Raw genomic sequence first — 18360 nt, 5'->3', positions numbered from 1 at the left:
GCCAGAGCCCTATCTCAAGTTTATAAAGCTTGGTGAATAAACATTCAGTAGGTATGTATGTGTAGTTACCCCCACCACACACCTTGAATTGTATTCTCCAAAAACATTGTTTTGCTTAGCTAGGAGAGTTAACGTAAGAGGACAACATGTTACTCTTTGCTCGAGTGAGATGCTCTTCCCTAAGTGAGAAAGGTGAGATGCTAAGATACTCGAAGTGTTCATCTAGAATCAGACTATCTTTTTCAAGTGAAAAACTCATACCAAGCTGGCAATGTAGTCAGTTTTATTGAAACTCTTGGCTTGGGCTATTCATCTCCATTTTCTGATGGCCAAGTAAGATCCTACCAAGACTCCAATGACGATCACAGTTGCAGAAAGTCCCACTACCCACAGAGCAGGAGAATCCACTGGGGTGCCTGTGGAGTGGGATGGTGAGTTAGTATAGACTGAAAAGAGTCAACCCACTCTAGATGTTGACAGAGTAAGTAATCTGCAGAAATGGGGGTTTCTTTTGAAGGAAAGTTTACACTGCACAGTAAGGAACAGGGCAAGACAACAACCTTTAAGGATAAAGGGAGTGATAGTGTCTTTCTATATAGCATAGGTTTGCCCTTGACTGAGCAATCCTCCTGCCTCAGCTTCCCAAGTGCTGAGATTACAAGCATGCAAGTTTGTAATTAGAATTAGCTAGAGAGTAGCTAACAATTTGATATCCTTCAACTCACTTGAGTATCTATGAAGCGTTTCTGCAGGGTCCTTCGTGGCTTGGAGGAGGATCACGGGGCCTTTGCTAGATACGCTGGTGGTGTTCTCAAAATAAAGCTCAGATTTTCTTCTTCCTGGTGGACAGATGGGAACTTGTAATTTATTGCGAATTATCAGTTGTATACACAAGCCAAATGTGGGGTAAGGTATAAAGCCAAGTGCCTTGAGGCACACATCTGTCCTATACTGTATAAAAACCTGTTTGTGTGTTAATATAAACCCAACAAAGTCTAAGATTTTCTACCTATTTCTATAAAAGTGTTATTTCAGTTTCACCAAGATTTGGACATTGATAATCACATTCAATGACCACCCCTGAACCCCCACGCCACTCTCATCCTCTCCTAGAAAGGAGAACATGGACAGCAGCACTCACTTACCTTTATATTCCATAGAGCATATGTTCAAACCGGAAGTGAGGCCACAGCTGTAGTAAGTAATCCTACATCTATTTAGCAACTACCTGATCTGAAAAAGTCAACCTATTGTCTTTACAAGTGGGAATAATTGGCATGATTAAAATTGGTTTGAGTTACTAGGATTTGATATTTTCTTATATAAAACATTGAAGGATTCAAGAATCATTATGATTCAGAGACTAGTCCAGTGGGAATGGATCAAGTAGAAGAATCTACATACATAAGGTGGCCTGGGTCTGGGTAACTCCATATCATACTGTGTCTATGGTTCTTCAACCTGCATACCTTCAGGACACATTGAAAACCTGGTCAGGTAGGTCCAGAACATCTACTTTTGAGATCAGGCCAAATGTAAAAAAAAGGAAAAAGTTTACATGTGGCTGAGGAAATAGGTCAGCCAGTAAAATGCTTGCTATGCAAACATGAAGACCTGAGTTTGACCCCAGAACTCATATTTTAAAGGTCTGGTTCTGATGCTATATACTTTTTAATTCATCAATATGTTAGTCCATGGTTGGCTTCTGGCTTATTCAAATTATAGTTTATGTGTTTTGAAAACCAGAGATTTTGGCATTCTGGTCAGCTCTAGAATCTTTATTTTATTTTATTTTACTCTTTTATTTTTTGGTTTTTTTGAGACAGGATTTCTCAGTGTAGCCCTGGCTGTCCTGGTACTCAATCTGTAGACCAGGCTGACCTCGAACTCAGAAATCCACCTGCCTCTGCCTCCCAAGTGCTAGGATTAAAGGCATGAGCTACCACCGCTCAGCTGAAATCTTTATTAATAAGATGATCCCTTAGTTTGATGGCTGAGGCTAACATGGTAGGATTTCAGGATTCATCTAGGTCTGAGATGTAGACAGCTTAGGTACTCACTCCTGGAAGCAGGGCAGATTATCATGCAGGATGGCATCCCAGCAGGCTGGCAGACTGATGCACTGCAGTGCAGGTACACCTGATATTGATAAACAAATGTCACATTATAGACATCTTTCATATCAGACATCTCCCAACTGCATACCTCATCTCTCCAAGAAGCTGAGAAAGTGTTAAAAGCATCTTGCTATGCCTAAGTTAATGTCACAATTGTCCTGAAGAACCGGAGGCCAGTTGACAGGTGTGACTCATGTTCTTGGTACCACCTGAAGCTGCCCTCAACACCATGGGCCAGTGCCAAAGGTCAAAGAGCCACCTTAGAGAAGTGGTGGGACTTTAAGGATGCAGCAGGAGATGTTGTACCTGTCCACCTAAAACCTGCTTCTCCCTTACAGCACTCATGAAGCTGAACGTAGCAATGCTGAAGCGCTGGCGATGAGACGGAAAGGGGCCTGATGCTTTCTGGACAGGAATCCTTTTGGTCTGATAGTTGTCTCCAGCATATGGACATCTAAGCCAAGAGACAGTGGTAGGGATATGCTTATTTGAGAGACCCACTCATACAGCAACTTGGGGGAACACACTTACCCCTTCACCAGGATTGGCCATTGTGGTTGATGAAAAGGATTAGAGCCAGGTGTGGCCCAACATTGCTCGAGCCGCAGACCCAGCGAGGGGTCTGTTCTGTGAAGGATGGAGACCTCCACATAAATAGGATCCTGGAGGAATTTTACCAGTGGGTAGGCATCAGAACCATAGTATGAGCCATAGCTTTTATCTGCATAAAGAAAACCAGAATCAAAATGGGGCTAGGGAATAAGTTAGTAGTAAACTACCTGCCTGTATAAATATAGAACCTGAACTTGACCTTCAGGACTCATGTAAAAAGAACAGGCTTGATGCTCTGTGCTCATAACTCTCAGCTGGCAGAGCAGAGAGAAGAATCTTTAGGCCAATGAGAGACCCTGCCTCAAGGAAACAAGGTTGATCTGAGGTTGATCTCCTACTGACAGACTTAGACTTCAGGCTAGAATTAGCAAATAGGCAGACCTTACCCTTGGCAATCTGAAGTTCCAGAGAGAGGGGCCCAGGCTGGGTTTTAGGAATTGGAGGTGGGAGAGCCAGCACTCGAATGTTAACTGGGGATGTGTTGCTGTGAACAGAGTAAGTGCAACTGACTCTGAGCCTGTAGTGGGGAAAAGAAGATTTTAGTAACCAGGGTGTGCTGGTCACACCTGCCAATTTTCACTCCTGAGGATCAAGCAATGGGTGTTTTCCAAGTCCATATACACAGCAGAGGTGATTTTGGCCCTTAGGGTTATTTTCCCATTGTCATTACGCAAATAGCTACAGAATGAGTTTGGGGTGGAGAGAGAGAGAGAGAGAGAGAGAGAGAGAGAGAGAGAGAGAGAGAGAGAGAGAGAGAGAGAGAGAGAGAACATAAGAAACAGGTGTGCTGCATAAGACTAGTGCAAAGCAGGTGAACTTCTTCCAGGTGAGGGGATATGAAGAATGAAAGTGGCATCAAGAAGCCCAGGTGAAAGGTGGCCATGGACGCTCTCAATGCGAGGATGAGCCTAGGATTGGAGAGGCTGAATTAGGCATTAAGCATTTAGAGAGGAAAGGAACACAGGAGCCATCTCACAGGAAGGCAATAATGGTAGTCGTACTTTCTGCTTTAACCTACACAAGTGAAGCTCAAGTATGAGACCTGGCAAAGTAGTCATCTGGAAGGCACTGTTTTGGTCACAGTCTAGACAGGGGAAAAGGAGGCTCAGATGAGAAAACAAATCCCCGTGAGGTAGAAAACAGAAGACTGAGGCTGAGATCGAATTGGGAACAGCAACTCAGGTGATCTTAAGCAATAGCATACATGAATAGCGACCATGGTAGCAGGTGAATTCACCTGCTATTGAGAAGTGTTCTCCTGTGGGTTCAGTTTACCCCAGAATTCTTGCCTTATGAAGAAAAGGACTTCTGGCCTCTTAGGTCAAAACTGACTCTACCTGAAGTTGCTGTCTCGGGTAATAGAGCTTCTGCCCCAAGCTTGCACATCCTGAATGGCCACTAGCTCATTTTCATACAGGGCCTGGTCTCCAGTGATCTGTATAATGGATAAAAGAGATGCCTGCTATTTCAATCTGTTGGCTGAATACTGCATACATGTTGCCCAGACCAAGTTCTTAGTTTTGCCTTATTCTGTATTCTAGTGTTTGGTCTGTACAGAGAGGCAGGAGGTCCTAATTGTGAATAACTTGGAAAAGCATGGTGTATGCTTGATGCAGAACCAAGGAATAAGACGATTTAAGTACCAAGACTAGGCAAGTAGACCACCTGAATGCAAGTCAGCATCCTCCTGAGTATACTAGATCCCAGAAGTGTAACTTGCTCCTTATATTTACTTCCTACATAATGGTAGGATCACAACAGAGTCATTTTCTGAATGCCCCCCAAAAGTGTCCACCCTCTAAGCAGGGCCTTTTGTTCTAGAGACTGTTCTAGACACTAGGCAGTGGTCAGGACTGTTCTTCATGACTGTAATATCCCAACTTTTCTTCTCCCAATCACTAGGTCACTGCTTCCACCCCCATAACCCCAAGGTGCTCTTCTTACCCGCCGTGTGGTTCCACAGGAAGAAAATGGAAATTGGAACAGGACAAAGGTGGATGTTGTCATCACAGGATCACACCCACTGTTGTTCCTGGAGACCAAGCGTAGTGAATCCAAGCGCAGGGGTGGTGAGGTTGCATTCCTGGACACAACAATGGAAAAGCCACCCTCCCTGGTGCAATGGGAGGTCACTAGGACACCAGAGATGGGTGAGATCAGGTCATTCTTGAGACAGAGCCAGGTGGTTCTCAGGCTACTGACTCAGTTGCTTCAGATGTCCCCACAGTAAAGTTGGAATTCCCACCGATGGGAACAGGCTCTTAATGACCACTTGCTCTTTGGCCTCACCAGGGTAGGAGTGGGAGCACCTGCCTTCTTTTCCTGCTTAGAACTGGGTTCTCAGTGTTTAATGTACTAGAAAACCTTCAAGCTTGATATGGGGATCTGTGAAAAATCATCACTCAGGGATGATTCCCTCTAAATACAATCTCAGACTATGAGCCACTGCAGTGGCTGTCCCTTGGGAAAACGAGTTTTCAGTTAGTAAGTACCTGCCTCATAGATTTAATTTCCTAATGTCCCTGCAGGTTTCCTCTGTGTTTGACATCTAGGAGATTAGACAGTGAAGACTATAGGTTAGACAGCGAAAGGCTATTGAAAGTTCTCCATCTAGGCAGCGATGCTCACCTACCAGCCACCAGTCACTTTGTCTTTATACTCTGCATAAAGCTTTCCCTGCTCTGGTCTCACCAGAAGTCACTAAGCCCCTTTCTCCGCTGATTTCAGAGATGGAAGCATGCACCTGTGTTTCCATAGTAACAGGAACCCGCCTCTTCCTCTTCAGAGCTGTAGCAGCAGCCCACCTCTTCACAGTCTCCTCTGGAGATGGGCGAGGGAGCACAGGGCAGCCTTTCCTTTATTGGCACAGGACTGCACACTTCAGCACTTGGTGCATCTGGGGCTGGTATTAAGAAAGGAAGAGGAACTCAAGCTGGGGAGCAGGGTGCTCTGTCAGTGTACCATCCTGTCAGAGAGCCTGGGCTTAGAATTCTAGAACATCCAGACAGCCTCAAAAAGCCTGTTGACTCTGTTCATCTGCAGATTAAATCCCAAAGGAAGGTCAATGTTAAGTCACCTTTTCGGAGTCTCTCAAAATGGATCCCTCCTAAGTAGAACAGTCTCTCAGCATGTTGTAGGAGTAGTGAGGCTCTTCATATGCCTTCCAGTGACCACCTTTCTGGCTCCTTAGAGGGACTTGTCAAGCTGTGCCATGGGTTCAAGATCATAAAACTCCCAATAGGTTTTGAGTATAGCTCATGACTCATTTGGGTCTTATCACCTACCCTGCTATGTTTTCGTAACCAGGTAGTGGGAAGAAGAGGATTTGAGTTTTAATCTATCCTAATCATGATTAAAGGGTTCTCAGACCACAAGGGAAGAATTCCCTAGTTAAATGATCAAGTGTCCCCAGCTGGGGATGGGAGACTGCAGGCAGAGATGGCTTCTCTAGCTATATACTATTGCTAGCTTGAGCTCTCCCTCTCTCTCTCTCTTTTTTTTTTTTTTCAGAGAGTGGAGGAGGCTCCTGGGTCCTGTTGGGTTAACTCTTTGAATTCCAACTTTGCAAATTGCAGGTGAAGCCGCTTCGGGAGAGTCCACCGTGAGAGAGGAGTGACAAAACCTATAGCCCTTGGAGCTGGGAAGTGAAGCTGCCAAGGTGGAACCACACCCAGCCTCAGCTACAGTCTCCCTACAGTCAATTTACCTAAGGTCTGACACAGAGGGAGGGAAGAGTTGGAAAGTGTTCTTCTTAGCCAGCAGTTGCTGCTGCTACCCAGAGGAGGAACAAGTGGCTCAAGAGCACCTTCTAGGCAAGACCCTTCCGGAGCCCTAATGCTTTCTATACTTACTGGGAAGATCCAAAGGGCACTTAAGCAGCCTCTCTCTTGTTCTTGTCATATTTCCAGCTACATCTACCTCTTGCATGCCAACCATCATGACATAGTGGGAGCCCTGAAGAGATGAGCAGCGCAATCAGCTTGGCTGAGGGTAAAGAGGGATCCTTGGGTCTCTTCTGGCCTGGGTCTACTTACCTCCAGAGTGACATAACAGCCAGTGTAGGTGGCTTCCAACACCAGAAAGCCATCAGGACTGTCTATCACCCACGTACCACAGTCAGAATCATTCTTAAGCCTGTGGGGCAGCCCTTGGCTATCTAGGGCAGGTGGAACATGAAAAGCACAGGGGTTAATCATCCGTCACATCATCCATCAGTGGCCAACCAGCCCCACCACTTGACCCTCAGGGACTTCTATCATTCAGAACAATACAAGAGAAAATAGCTTTGGAAGCGGCAGTTTTGACCATTCATTCTGTAGACAGGGTCTGTGGAGTTTTTGAAAGGAGGAGTGTTGAGACAGGAAGTTTAAGGGTAGGTATCTTAATGAGTCTGACTTACCCCAAGCTGTTAGCACAGGATTCTCTGTCTCCAGGCTGAGGTTCACTGTAAACTGGAAGTCCTGGAGCCTACAGCGGAGCACACCTGACAACTCAGTCACATGCTGGCCACTCAAAGGAGGACAGAATGGGAAACACAGTAAGACGCTTAGCAGAAGCCACGGAGTGCTCCTTAGAGCCTGCCTCGCCATTCTTTCTCCGTCACTAGCCCTCATCTGTTGAGAGAGTGCTTTGTTTATATATATGAAGACTTGGTTTGGGGAAAATACCTTTATAGTCTGCAGGTGGAGGGACTTCGAAAAGGGTGATTTCTTTCTTCTGGGAGCACAGTCTACAGATGTTTCCCATTAAATATTATCCTGGTCTCCAGAGTTGGGTTGACATGCTCCTTTTGGCCAAAGGATGGTTTCTTGGGTCAGCTCTATGTAGCACTTGTTCTACCAGCTTGTCTTCAGAGGACAGAGATGGACTGCCTTCTAGAATTTTGCGTATTAGGGTGAGGATCCTAGCTGCAGGGGTTAGTGATTTAGGATAGTTTAAGGATAGGGATTTTAGGGGAGGGGGGAAGTAGCCATTGCCTATGCTTACAGTAACCACTGAATTTTCTCACAGTTCCTCTGAACTAGCTGGAGTTAGCCAGATGTCTCAGGGCATTGATATATCAGACGCCTTATATTGCTCCATCTTGTTCTCAAGATGCGTCTGTTTTAACCTTGTTTGTCTGGTCACATGCCTTCGTATAGTCAGTCTTTTCTTTATGGCCTGCTAGTAGCCTTCACCTGAATTTGCTCTGTTTTTCTCTTACCCTTGGGACACAGGTTTAAAGGATCCATACCTGAGATCAAAGCACCAGAACTACCTGGAGGCTTGTTAAAAATGCAAAATTTGACTCACTTCAGGTGATTTAAGTAGAAGCTGGGATGGGTTGGGGCTGGGAGCTGCTGGGCTTCCAGGTGATCTAGATCCTACACCATCTGGAGGAAATGCTGCAGATGGCAGGGGTTGCAGAAAGTTTTCTGTAGGTCTCACCTTGGAGGACTCGCCTAGCCCCCACCCCTGACTCACACAGGAGGTGGCTCCTGCTGGGTCAGCTTTTCTCCTTAGCATCTCTGTGCCACTTGAGCCTCCATTTCTCTTTGAGACTGAGAGTGTGAAGGTGGATCAAACTCCTCTTTGTATTTGCCCTTCACTAACCTCATGTACTCAGACAATATTGACTAAATAAGTAAACGATCTTTCCCTAAGTTTTTACTTTTAATCAATTAGAAAATTTCATAAATAAAGCAATCCAGCAACAAAACAGCATTCTGGGTCTGGAATTGTAGTTTGTTTGATAGGTGGCTTGCCTAGCATATGTGAGGTCCCTTGTTTGATCTCCAGTACTATGTATGTACACTAGGTATAGGGGTACACACTTGTCTTTCCATCACACCAGAGGTGGAGGCAGGGGGATCAGAAGTTAAAGTTCTCCTTAAGCTACATAAAGTGTTGGAGGCTGGAGGAGACTACAGAAGATTAAAAACGAATCACACAAACAAGCACACAAACCAAATGACACTGACACTGTGCTTTTCACACTAGACAAGGACAACCTGCTTCATCCTTGCGTGGACACCTTGAGCACACATGGGACCATGCTATGTCTTGTTCATGTCACTTTCCATTTGAGGCTGTCTCTTCAGAGTTTTTGGTCTCTCTGTAGGAACCTAATAAAGCTGGCTTGGAACATGCAGCCTGTGGAGTCTGGATCCTGCTGCTTTCGTACACAAACCATCCTATGACCTGAATCCAGGGCAGCCTAACTTCATTATTATGCATATTATACCATGGATGCACCTGAGAGCTTTTGCAAGTACATCAGTGCTGGTCTGCTCTGGGTACCCAAGCTGCACATACTCTGTCTTTTTTTTTCTTGTCAACTCTCTAAACATTTACATATAAATGAGAATAAGTAAAACACTTTCACCACATTTTAATTTTTTTCTGATCTTTTTTTGCATTTATCTTGTTACCAATTTAAAATTTGATTAAGCCTTGATAAACAGAAAAGTGTTAGTCATTACACTTAGTTTATATCTGGAGTTGGTTTACTCTCCCATTTTCTGTGCTTTCTGTGATGGCCTATCTCCCAGTCCTTTGTTTTGGCTCATTTTTCTTCCTGAAATATGCCCTTTAACAATATTTCAGAAAGTCCTTTGGGTCCCAAACTCTTTGGAAGCCCTAGGACCACCAACATGACTCAAAGTGGGCGAAGTGTAAAGTAGCATGCTTACAAATACTGCAGAGGCATTCCCACAGTTAGCTCTTATGCCTCCACCTGTGACTGGGAAATTCCAGTTTAAAGGGCCTTTCGGAGCTTTCCCAGTAAGGGTCTTTCTTGAGAACTAAGTATAGGCCTCTTCTGGGCTCCTTTGGTGACTGGCAACCCACACCTGATTCTTGCCTTCTGTGCATATTTAAACCACTGTGGGCAGACCTCCAGAAATGATAGAAATCATCGCAAGGGCAAATTTAGCTAACAGCTGCAGAAAATTCTCTTGTGGATCTGAGATGGGAATTGGCTACGGCACTGGGTAATGAATGAGTCCAATCTGTGTAAGAGACTGGGGTCATGCTTGTTAGAGTGCCCCCCACTGTCACCGCTGAGAGCAAGGCTCTGGCGGGGAATTAACATAGCATTTTCAAAATGTCATTAGTGAAAAATTAATAATACAAAACACTTTTGAAGGACCAAGGAAATCACCTCACTTTCAATAGCAAAGGAGAGTTCTGGAAAGTCCTCTTTGCTTTCTCTTTTGGCACGCAGAAATGGATAGGAGGATCATATATCTCTCTCTCTTTCCAAATTGCATCCTGACATTGAAGATCATTTCTTCTCAAATTGGGCTGGGCTGTCGAGTGACATGCATTTCTTTCCACTCAAGGAAACAGAAGATTTCTGTCCTTTGAAGATGAACAAAAAAGGTGTGTGTGTGTGTGTGTGTGTGTGTGTGTGTGTGTGTGTGTGTGTTGCTTGTGTGAGTGTGCATGCACATATATGTGCTTGCTCCTGGACGATATGTATTTGCACGTAAGTGGATGCCAGAGGTCAACCATCATTGTGGCCTTTCAAGCACTATCCACCTTGTTTTTACTGAAAGAATCCCTCACTGGCCAGGGATTTCCTAAGCTGTTAGCTGGCCAGGGAGTCCCTGTCATCTGTCATCTCCAACTCACCAGTTTGGGGTTAACACTTAGAATTTTTATGTGTTCTAGGCTCAAATTCAGGGCCTTATGCTTCCAAGACAAGGAATATACTGACTGAGCTATCATGCCAGCTTCAAGAATGGCTCCTTCTTAGTTGAGAACTGTAAGCTTTGTTTTTGTTTTTTAACAAACTCATGTAGAAACCTAGGGGTAGAAGTAGAGGTAGGGGCGAAGTGCTGCTAGCTCCCTCTCTGTCTTTCTCAGCTGGCTTTCTTACATGAGCTAGAACCACTTGCTGAGTGATAGTGCCATCCACAGTGGGCTGGGCCCTCCTTTATCAATTGGCAATCAAGAAAATGCCTTGTAGATGCAACCACAGGCTAATCTGATAGAAGAAATTCTTCAACTGAAGACTTTCCAGGTGACTTTAGGTGCTGTCAATAAAAAAAAATAGAAGATAGATACAAAACAGGATTTTGTACTAGTGTAGAGAGGCATTGGTAAGCTGTAAAAATAAATAAAAGGAAAGAAATTTTGGTGGTGTTGGTGTAGCCCAAAGAGATGACTTATAAGAAAGCATTAGAAGTAAACAAACAAACAAACAAACAAACAGAAAACCACAGGCTGGATCCATGTTTCCAGGACATATGTAACAAATGTGCATGCAGCTCAGTCTCCATGTGGGTCCCCCAACAACTGGAGCTGGGCTGTCCCTAAACCTGTAGCTTGGCAGTAGATTCAGTTCCCCAGCAGGGCTGCTTTGGCTGGCCCCAGTGTGAGAGGAGGTGCCTAATCCTGCAGAGATTTGATGCACCAGGATGAGGGGGATGTGTGCCTGGGGTACCCTTTCAGAGAAGGAAGGGAAGGGGAATGGAGTAAGGACTGTGAGGGGGGATAGGAGAGAGGCAGCATTTGGAATGTAAACAAATAAATTTTAAAAACTAAATGTAACTAAAACCAAAGCTGTAAGAGAAGGACGACGGTATGTGCTCTTACCATGGAGTCATTCCACATGCTAATATAGTTTTTTTGAAGCTGTAAAAAATTCATTTGGTCAGAAATTCCAAGTATTATTCCCAAGTCATCAAGCTCATTGCTTAGACATCTCTGATCCATCTGGAGCTTTCTCCTTTGCTGCTAAATGATGTGGCAAATTGATATTTCTGCAACAGCATGGAGGTTAAAAAAAAAAGCCTAACTTGTTTTTGATTTATGCACTGAATTTTCATGCTCTCGGGCATAGATAATTCAGCACTGGCTGGAAATGAAGGAGAATGCATTCAAAGTCATGTGGGGGTTGGGTAATACTGTTGGGTTGAATGTTATTTATATGGCTTTTGGCAATGATTGATTTACCAAACTTTCATAAGAGGTTGTTCCTATATTACTGTGTAAGTGACTCTTAGGGTGTGGAGTTGATGGGTACTTGCTTGTGTCACCAAGAACTACATAACATTCCACTTCCAGCCCCCAAAAGGGCAGAGGTCATTTCAAAAGGTCTCCTGCTTGGGAAAGAAAGCTTTGTCTTAAGATGAAGGAAACATGGGGGTGCAGTTTCCACAAAGCCTGTGCAGTCATAAGTATATAATTTATTCATGCTTTATCTCCCCAACCTCATCACTGTTAGCATATATATAAAAGTTGTCAACCAGCCCAGTCCATTTTGAATTACTATAATAAAATGCCCAAGGTTGGCTAATACATAAAGAAAAGAGGTTTATTTAGTTCATGGTTCTGGAGGACAGGTGCATGTACTTATGACAAAGTGTAAGAGGACAATTTGTATGAGTCAGTTATCTCTTTCCAATCAGGGATTAGACTCAGGTTGTCAAGCTTAGTGACAAAAGCCCATACCTTCAGAGCCAGATCTCTGGTCCAAAAATAAAATACTATTTTCTTAAGACTAAGTTGTTGGTTTCCAACAAAGTTCTGGTAGCAAAGGGTTAACATGGTAAGAGAAGGAAGAAAATAGGCCTGGAAAGGTGAATTCCAAAATGATCCCCACTCTATCTGCCTCCAATCCAGGCACTAGAAATGTAATCTAGTCCCCCAGAACTAACATAAATGATCTTGTCCCCGAGAAAAGCATATGCTGGCGAATCAGTCCTCTGTGACTCCAAGGCTGTCTTCCAGGCCACCCCACTTCTCAACACTGTTATTTGGGAAACAAGCCTCATTCACTCAGTCCCAGCTAATGTGTTGTTAATTTGTGATGAGCTTGTCATGTGTCTTTGCACGTTTGCCTCTGTGGGTCTCAGTTTCCTTAGCTGTAAAATAAGAGCATCTTTATGGAGCACCACAAATGTCCTTAAACTGCACTAAATCCCATGACACAAGCCTTGGGGGAGTTCATCTTATTTAATTATTATTTGCCTCATCCTAATAAAAACACTATCTGTGATTAAGATGAATTAGAAAACATTCCTACTGATTTTTGTCCATGATAAAAAATCTATGACAACTTCAATGAAAAAAAAAATAAAATTCACCTGTAAATACTGAGTATTAGCATAGACAGTGTCTGTACCAATAGACAAAATATTTTAAATATGTGGAGGTAAGAGGACAATGTGTATGAGACCATTCTCTTCTTCCAACCAGGGACCAAACTCAGGTTGTCAGGCTTGGTGACAAGAGCTCAAACCTGTGGAGCCATTTCCCTCATCCAAAACTAAAGTACTATTTTCTTAAAACTAAGTTGTTTTTGGTTACATGTTTAAGATATGACTCATAACCTTCATCGGTTTTGTTTTATTTTCAATTTAATTAAAAAATAGATTTAGCCCTACTAGGTGGCTTTACTACTATGAGGTTCTAAGGTAAGATGAAGGAAATGATACATAGACTTTGCCCATATGGGGTTTAAGAAACTCAGAACAGGCATGCTAATATATGTTGAGATGCAGGTTCAGTATGACTGATTTACTTTTATGAATGTTTCCTAGGGTATATTTCTACAAATCACATTTGTTGTATTGTCTCGACTAGAAGATCCAGATGAGTGTCTTATAACTTCCCAAGGGAACTCAGTGGCAGTCCCCAAGGATAGATGTTGGTGTACTGGGGAAAGCTGAAGTCCCTGAAGAATAGAAGTGCTTGGGCTCTGATAGAGCTTCTTTTAGAAGAGTTGAGTTGGGCAATAGGTCTGCTGATAAAAATAAAGCTAGGGTAATTGTCCTTGGTATTACTGAGGGACTAACAGAGGCTCAAATAAAATGGCACATGAAGTTCTTTGTATAGAACCTACATATCTCTAAGGTACCCTAAGTCAGTTCTAGATTACCTGTACATACAATACAGTGAAAATAGTTGATATGCACCCATAGGAATTAGTGACAAGAAAAATACCTGTATGTGTTTAGCACATACAAATTATTACTAAAATGGTTTTGACACAGAAAGCAGAACTGGATACATGAAACCCATAAAAAGGGCTGCTGAGTACCTGGACGCTTTCTTACATGGAACCCCTGATAAAGAGGGATGGCTGTGTACTCAGACCCTTTGTTCTATGGAAACTTTCATAGGGAGGGCAACTGTATACTCAACCCCTTTTATATTTTGTATATTTGAAGGAGAATGTCTAGGGGCTGGTGTGACAGCTCAGTAAAGTCTTTGTAATACGAACACAAGGACCTTAGTTCAGTGCCCAGAGCACAAGCACTGTGATAAAACACCATGACCAAACAACATATATAAAAAAAAGCATTTGATTTGGCTTATGGTTTCAGAGGGTTAGAGACCATGGTTGTGGAGCAAAGGAATGGCTCATGTGATCCATAGCTGCAAGACAGAGAGAGACACTAGGAATTGGATGAGTTTTTTGGAATGCCAAAGCCCATCCCCAGGGACATACTACCTCAAAAAGGCCATACCATCAAACCCTTCCCCAAAATTTCTATCACTTGGAGACCAAATGGTCAAACACATAAAGCTGGAGACAAGAGGATCCCTTGGGCTCACTGGCTAACCAGCTTAGCCTAATCAAATTCCAGGCAAAGTAGAGATTCTCTCTCAGAGAAAAGGTGGCTGTTGCTTGAATAATGACATCAGAAGTTTTTCTGTGACTGCACATACAGGCATACACAGAGGGTCTGTGTATTACCAGAATTTTGCAAAGTTCCTATGTGGTTGTCAGTTAAAACAAGTGAAACCCGTGTCCTCTCTTGGGGTTCTTGTCTCATTAGTAGTATAATTTAAAATTTAACTCAAATGAGAGCTTGAATACAGTTTCATCAGAGTTTTAAAGGAAAACTCCTAGGGCAGGCAACCCATAAATCTCAGCAGCTTTCCACAGATGGAGAATGAAGGACAGAAGGAAAAATTCCCTGGCATGTATGCTGGCATGAAGGCAGACACATGGTGTACAAGCATGCCAGGGAAGGGAACTTTAGGGACTGAGAATAACTAAGTCTAAAAATGTTGGAGAACAACACAGGGTTAAGGAAAGCATGCTTAGAAAAAAAAGAAAATGAAGAAAAGGAGAAATTTTACTTTTTTTGAATAATTAGAAAGGTAGCCAGACTTCCAACCTGCATGGTCATGGTCACTGTGGTCACTGTGCTAGGCGTGGGACTCTGGGAATGAGAAAACAGTGTCTCATTAAAGGAAAATGACTTGCCTAGCATGGCTTAAGGTCAAGTCACATTCTTAAAGTTGGACTGTTGGCCAGGTGATAGATGGTCCAACTAGAATGTGAGGTCTCCACCCAGGCAAGAGATTTTCTTCTCTTGACCAGGATTTTTCTCCCTTAATACACGCTTATTACTACTCCAAGAAGACAAGGATATAAATGCTAATTTATAAGCATTTGGGGAAACATTGGATTATGTTAGCACTAATAATGCATGTGGCTTCTGTTTTGGAGTACCATACAAGCATAAGTAGACATCTATCATGTGGCTCAAATCATTATGTATTCCCCTCATGCTGAAGGGTACGAACATGCCTTTCAAAGCACACCAGGGGCTGTGAGGAGACTCCAGGTCTGTCCCTCTTGGGTATTTCTCTCTCTAGCCTCCTCACCTTCCTCTTTTCCTAGCCTACCAAAGTGCCTGGACAATCCAGGGGGCAAAAGGTATTTAAGGAGTGGATAGTGTTACTAGAGTTGTTAGGACCAGAATCTGGGCTCTGGAATCCTGAAGAAGCTAGGCTTGGTCATTCCTTCTCACTAAAATAATTAAAGGTAGAAAGAGGAGATTTATTCAATGTGGCCATGTTGGGAAGAGGGACAAGGAGATAGTCATCCTTCCAAATCTGGGTTCATGGTTCTGAGATGAAGTTTGGGTTTAAATAGAGGGCAAGAGGCATGTTTATGAAAGGAAGTCCTAGTCAAGGTGTGGTCCATACATCACTGACCCAGCATTGTCTCTGCTGAAGTTTCCCTTGAGCGGTAGTCTGGCCAGTTATCAAAGTGTGAAATCTCTTCCCAGGTCACAAGATCACCCTCAGGCTGGTGCCAGGATTTCAGCCTTTTCCTTCATCCAGCATGAGATGTCAAGGAAATTATAATTCCAGTCTTTAAATTGTCTGACAGCAGAAGGGATAAATACAAGTGTTTCTTTGGGATATCTTTGTGCCTGTCAGAATGATAATAATGAGACACCTGCCTAATGTTACATGTCAGATCTGAGAGCATTAATGGGAAAGTAAATGATTCTCTGGGCAACATTGAGCCAATAGGACATCCTGTGTTCACATGATACTTATTTGGATAACATGGAAAATCAGTCAGGAAGCCAAGAGAAGTTGATGCTGGTATTCAATTTCTCTCTCATTCCAAGGACTCCATCCCACAGAATAGAGCTATCTACATTTAGGGAAAGTCTTTTGACTTCAACTAATCCAATATAGAAACTCTCACACAGATATGCCCACAGGTTTTTTTCCTAGAGGATTCTAGATTCTGTCTAGATCACAGCAGGCCTGGGCCAGATCACAGGTCATTTAAAGGTCCCTTGGAATGATTTGTTCTTTATTATGAGATCTATGACAAGATGTTTGTTTTGTTTTTTTGAGTCAAGGGTTTTTCTGTGTAGCCTTGGCTGCCCAGGAATTTGCTATTTAGACCAGGCTGGCTTCAAATTTAGAGATCTGCCTACCTCTGCCTCTAGGGTGCTGGGATTATTGGTATGTGCCAGCACCCTGCATCTATGACAAGATTTTAAGCTAGAGAGTGATAGAAGCAGATTTATATGTTAAAAAGTTTAAGTGAAGAATGGATCAGAGGTCAGTATCAGAGAAAAGATCAGTTAGAAAGTTTGGACAGTATTCTAGGTAAAAGAAGATGGTAGTTTGGTCTAGGATGAGGGCACAAGAGCCAAGAAGACAAAAATAACATGGAGTTGGGTCTGAAATGAATGGTCAGACATGGTGCTATATTTCATGGACTAGTAAAGAGGAATGGGAGTCAGAATTGGCCCTTCGGCTTCTGGTGGGCATAACATGCTGCTGCTGGTGGTGCCAACCTCTGAGCTATGGGGAGTCTGAGGAAGGTCAGATCAGGGAAGATTAGTTTCCTTTGGTAATGTGACCTTTCCAATTTAATGTGACCTTAGAGCTTTCTGTATGTAGGTGGAGGTATCACAAAGACCTTTAAATTTAAATCTGCCAACTTGGTATTTGATGTTGTGAGGTTGGCTAAACCAAGAGTATAGTCTGGAAATAGGTGGGGTATATGTTTAATCCCCAAAGAATCACCTTTACCAAGGTAGATGAATTAGCCAAGGAGAAGGATCAGTTTGGAAGTGCCAGCAGATAAAGGGAGCTGTGGGCAAAGCTCTGGGTAACAGGGAGTGGAATCCTGATTATCAGGGGTGGAGCAGGGTAATGGCTTGATGTTGGTCAAGGAGTACAAAGTTTCAATTAGCAAGAACAAAAGTTCCTAGAAAGTTAATGAACCTATAGATCCTAGTGTTACATTGTGAATTTAAGGTTTGCTGAGGATACATCCCACATCTGAAATGTCATACTGTGACTGAGAAAAGTTTTGGGAGGCCACTACAGCACCAAAAACTATAGTAGTGATTGAGTTAGCAGGAAGATGTGTATCAAAATAAAGGGTACACAGATGTTAAGCTTCAACAAAGATGAAGTGCTGTATTCCTACCAGTGTGTATGTTTGGCACGAGTAAGTCCAGAGCTCTCATAGTTGTTGTCCATGAGATATGGGAGCTGAAGTCCTTCATCTACTGAGACCGTGGTGAATTTTGCTGCTTACCACTTCCAGCCAGGAAAAAGTAAATGGGAACCATCTCTCACCCAGCTATGTTGATGTATGAATAAGTAGTTAGAATAGACCCCATGGAAATTCCACTTTGAAAATCTTTCTGATATAGACTCTTTGCATTTGGATTTTCAACACTTCTTATCCTTTGACACTCCCAGTGTTCCAACCCAATAAAAAGGTATTGAAATTCTCCTCAAGTGTAATGAATATTATTAATATACAGCTCAAAAAGTATACTTGAAAAGTTATTTCCTTTCCAGGACATTATGATAATCAACAAAGCACCTGCAGGTGTCCCTTCAGGATGATGAGCAGCTATTGGCAGCCACAGAAACCATTTTTTTCTTTCTTTTTTTTCCTTTTCTTTCTTTCTTCCTTTCTTTCTTTTTTTCTTTTTCTTTTGTTTTGTTTTGTTTTTTTGAATATCAAGTGTCCGTCCTTATCTTTTTTGATCACTTTAGGGTGAAAGTTGATTTTATTCGATATTAGAATGGCTACTCCAGCTTTTTTCTTTGGACCATTGGCTTGGAGAATTGTTTTCCACCCTTTTATTCTGAGATAGTGTCTGTCTTTAACACTGAGGTGGGTTTCCTGCATGCAACAAAATGTTGGGTCCTGTTTACATACCCAATCTGATAGTCTATGTCTTTTTATTGGAGAACTGAGTCCATTGATATTAATAAATATTAAGGAAAAGTAATTGTTGCTTCCTGTTATTTTTGTTGTTAGAGCTGGAATTACACTTATGTGACTATCTTCTTTTAGTTTTGTTGGAAGATTCCATTTTTGCTTTTTCAGAGATGTAGTTCCCCTCCTTGT

The 18360-nt window shown here is 42.8% G+C and overlaps 1 protein-coding gene across 1 annotated transcript; it reads right to left on the bottom strand.

The window, feature by feature from the left end:
• Positions 1-309: 309 nt before the first annotated feature.
• On the bottom strand, positions 310-7318 carry Zp4 (zona pellucida glycoprotein 4). Its single transcript, XM_031359266.1, has 12 exons — positions 7129-7318; positions 6764-6885; positions 6577-6683; positions 5473-5633; positions 4674-4861; positions 4067-4164; positions 3116-3246; positions 2649-2838; positions 2424-2571; positions 2061-2139; positions 726-839; positions 310-416 (listed from the first exon to the last, which is right to left on the bottom strand). Exons 1-12 carry the CDS (start codon positions 7316-7318, stop codon positions 310-312), a joined length of 1635 nt encoding a protein of 544 aa, XP_031215126.1.
• Between the last annotated feature and the right edge of the window lie 11042 nt (positions 7319-18360).

Source organism: Mastomys coucha, unplaced genomic scaffold (assembly GCF_008632895.1).
Source record: "Mastomys coucha isolate ucsf_1 unplaced genomic scaffold, UCSF_Mcou_1 pScaffold7, whole genome shotgun sequence".
In the NCBI taxonomy this organism is placed as follows: Eukaryota; Metazoa; Chordata; class Mammalia; order Rodentia; family Muridae; genus Mastomys; species Mastomys coucha.
The sequence above is the reverse complement of the archived record's forward strand: the minus strand, read 5'-3'. Positions and strand labels throughout refer to the sequence as shown.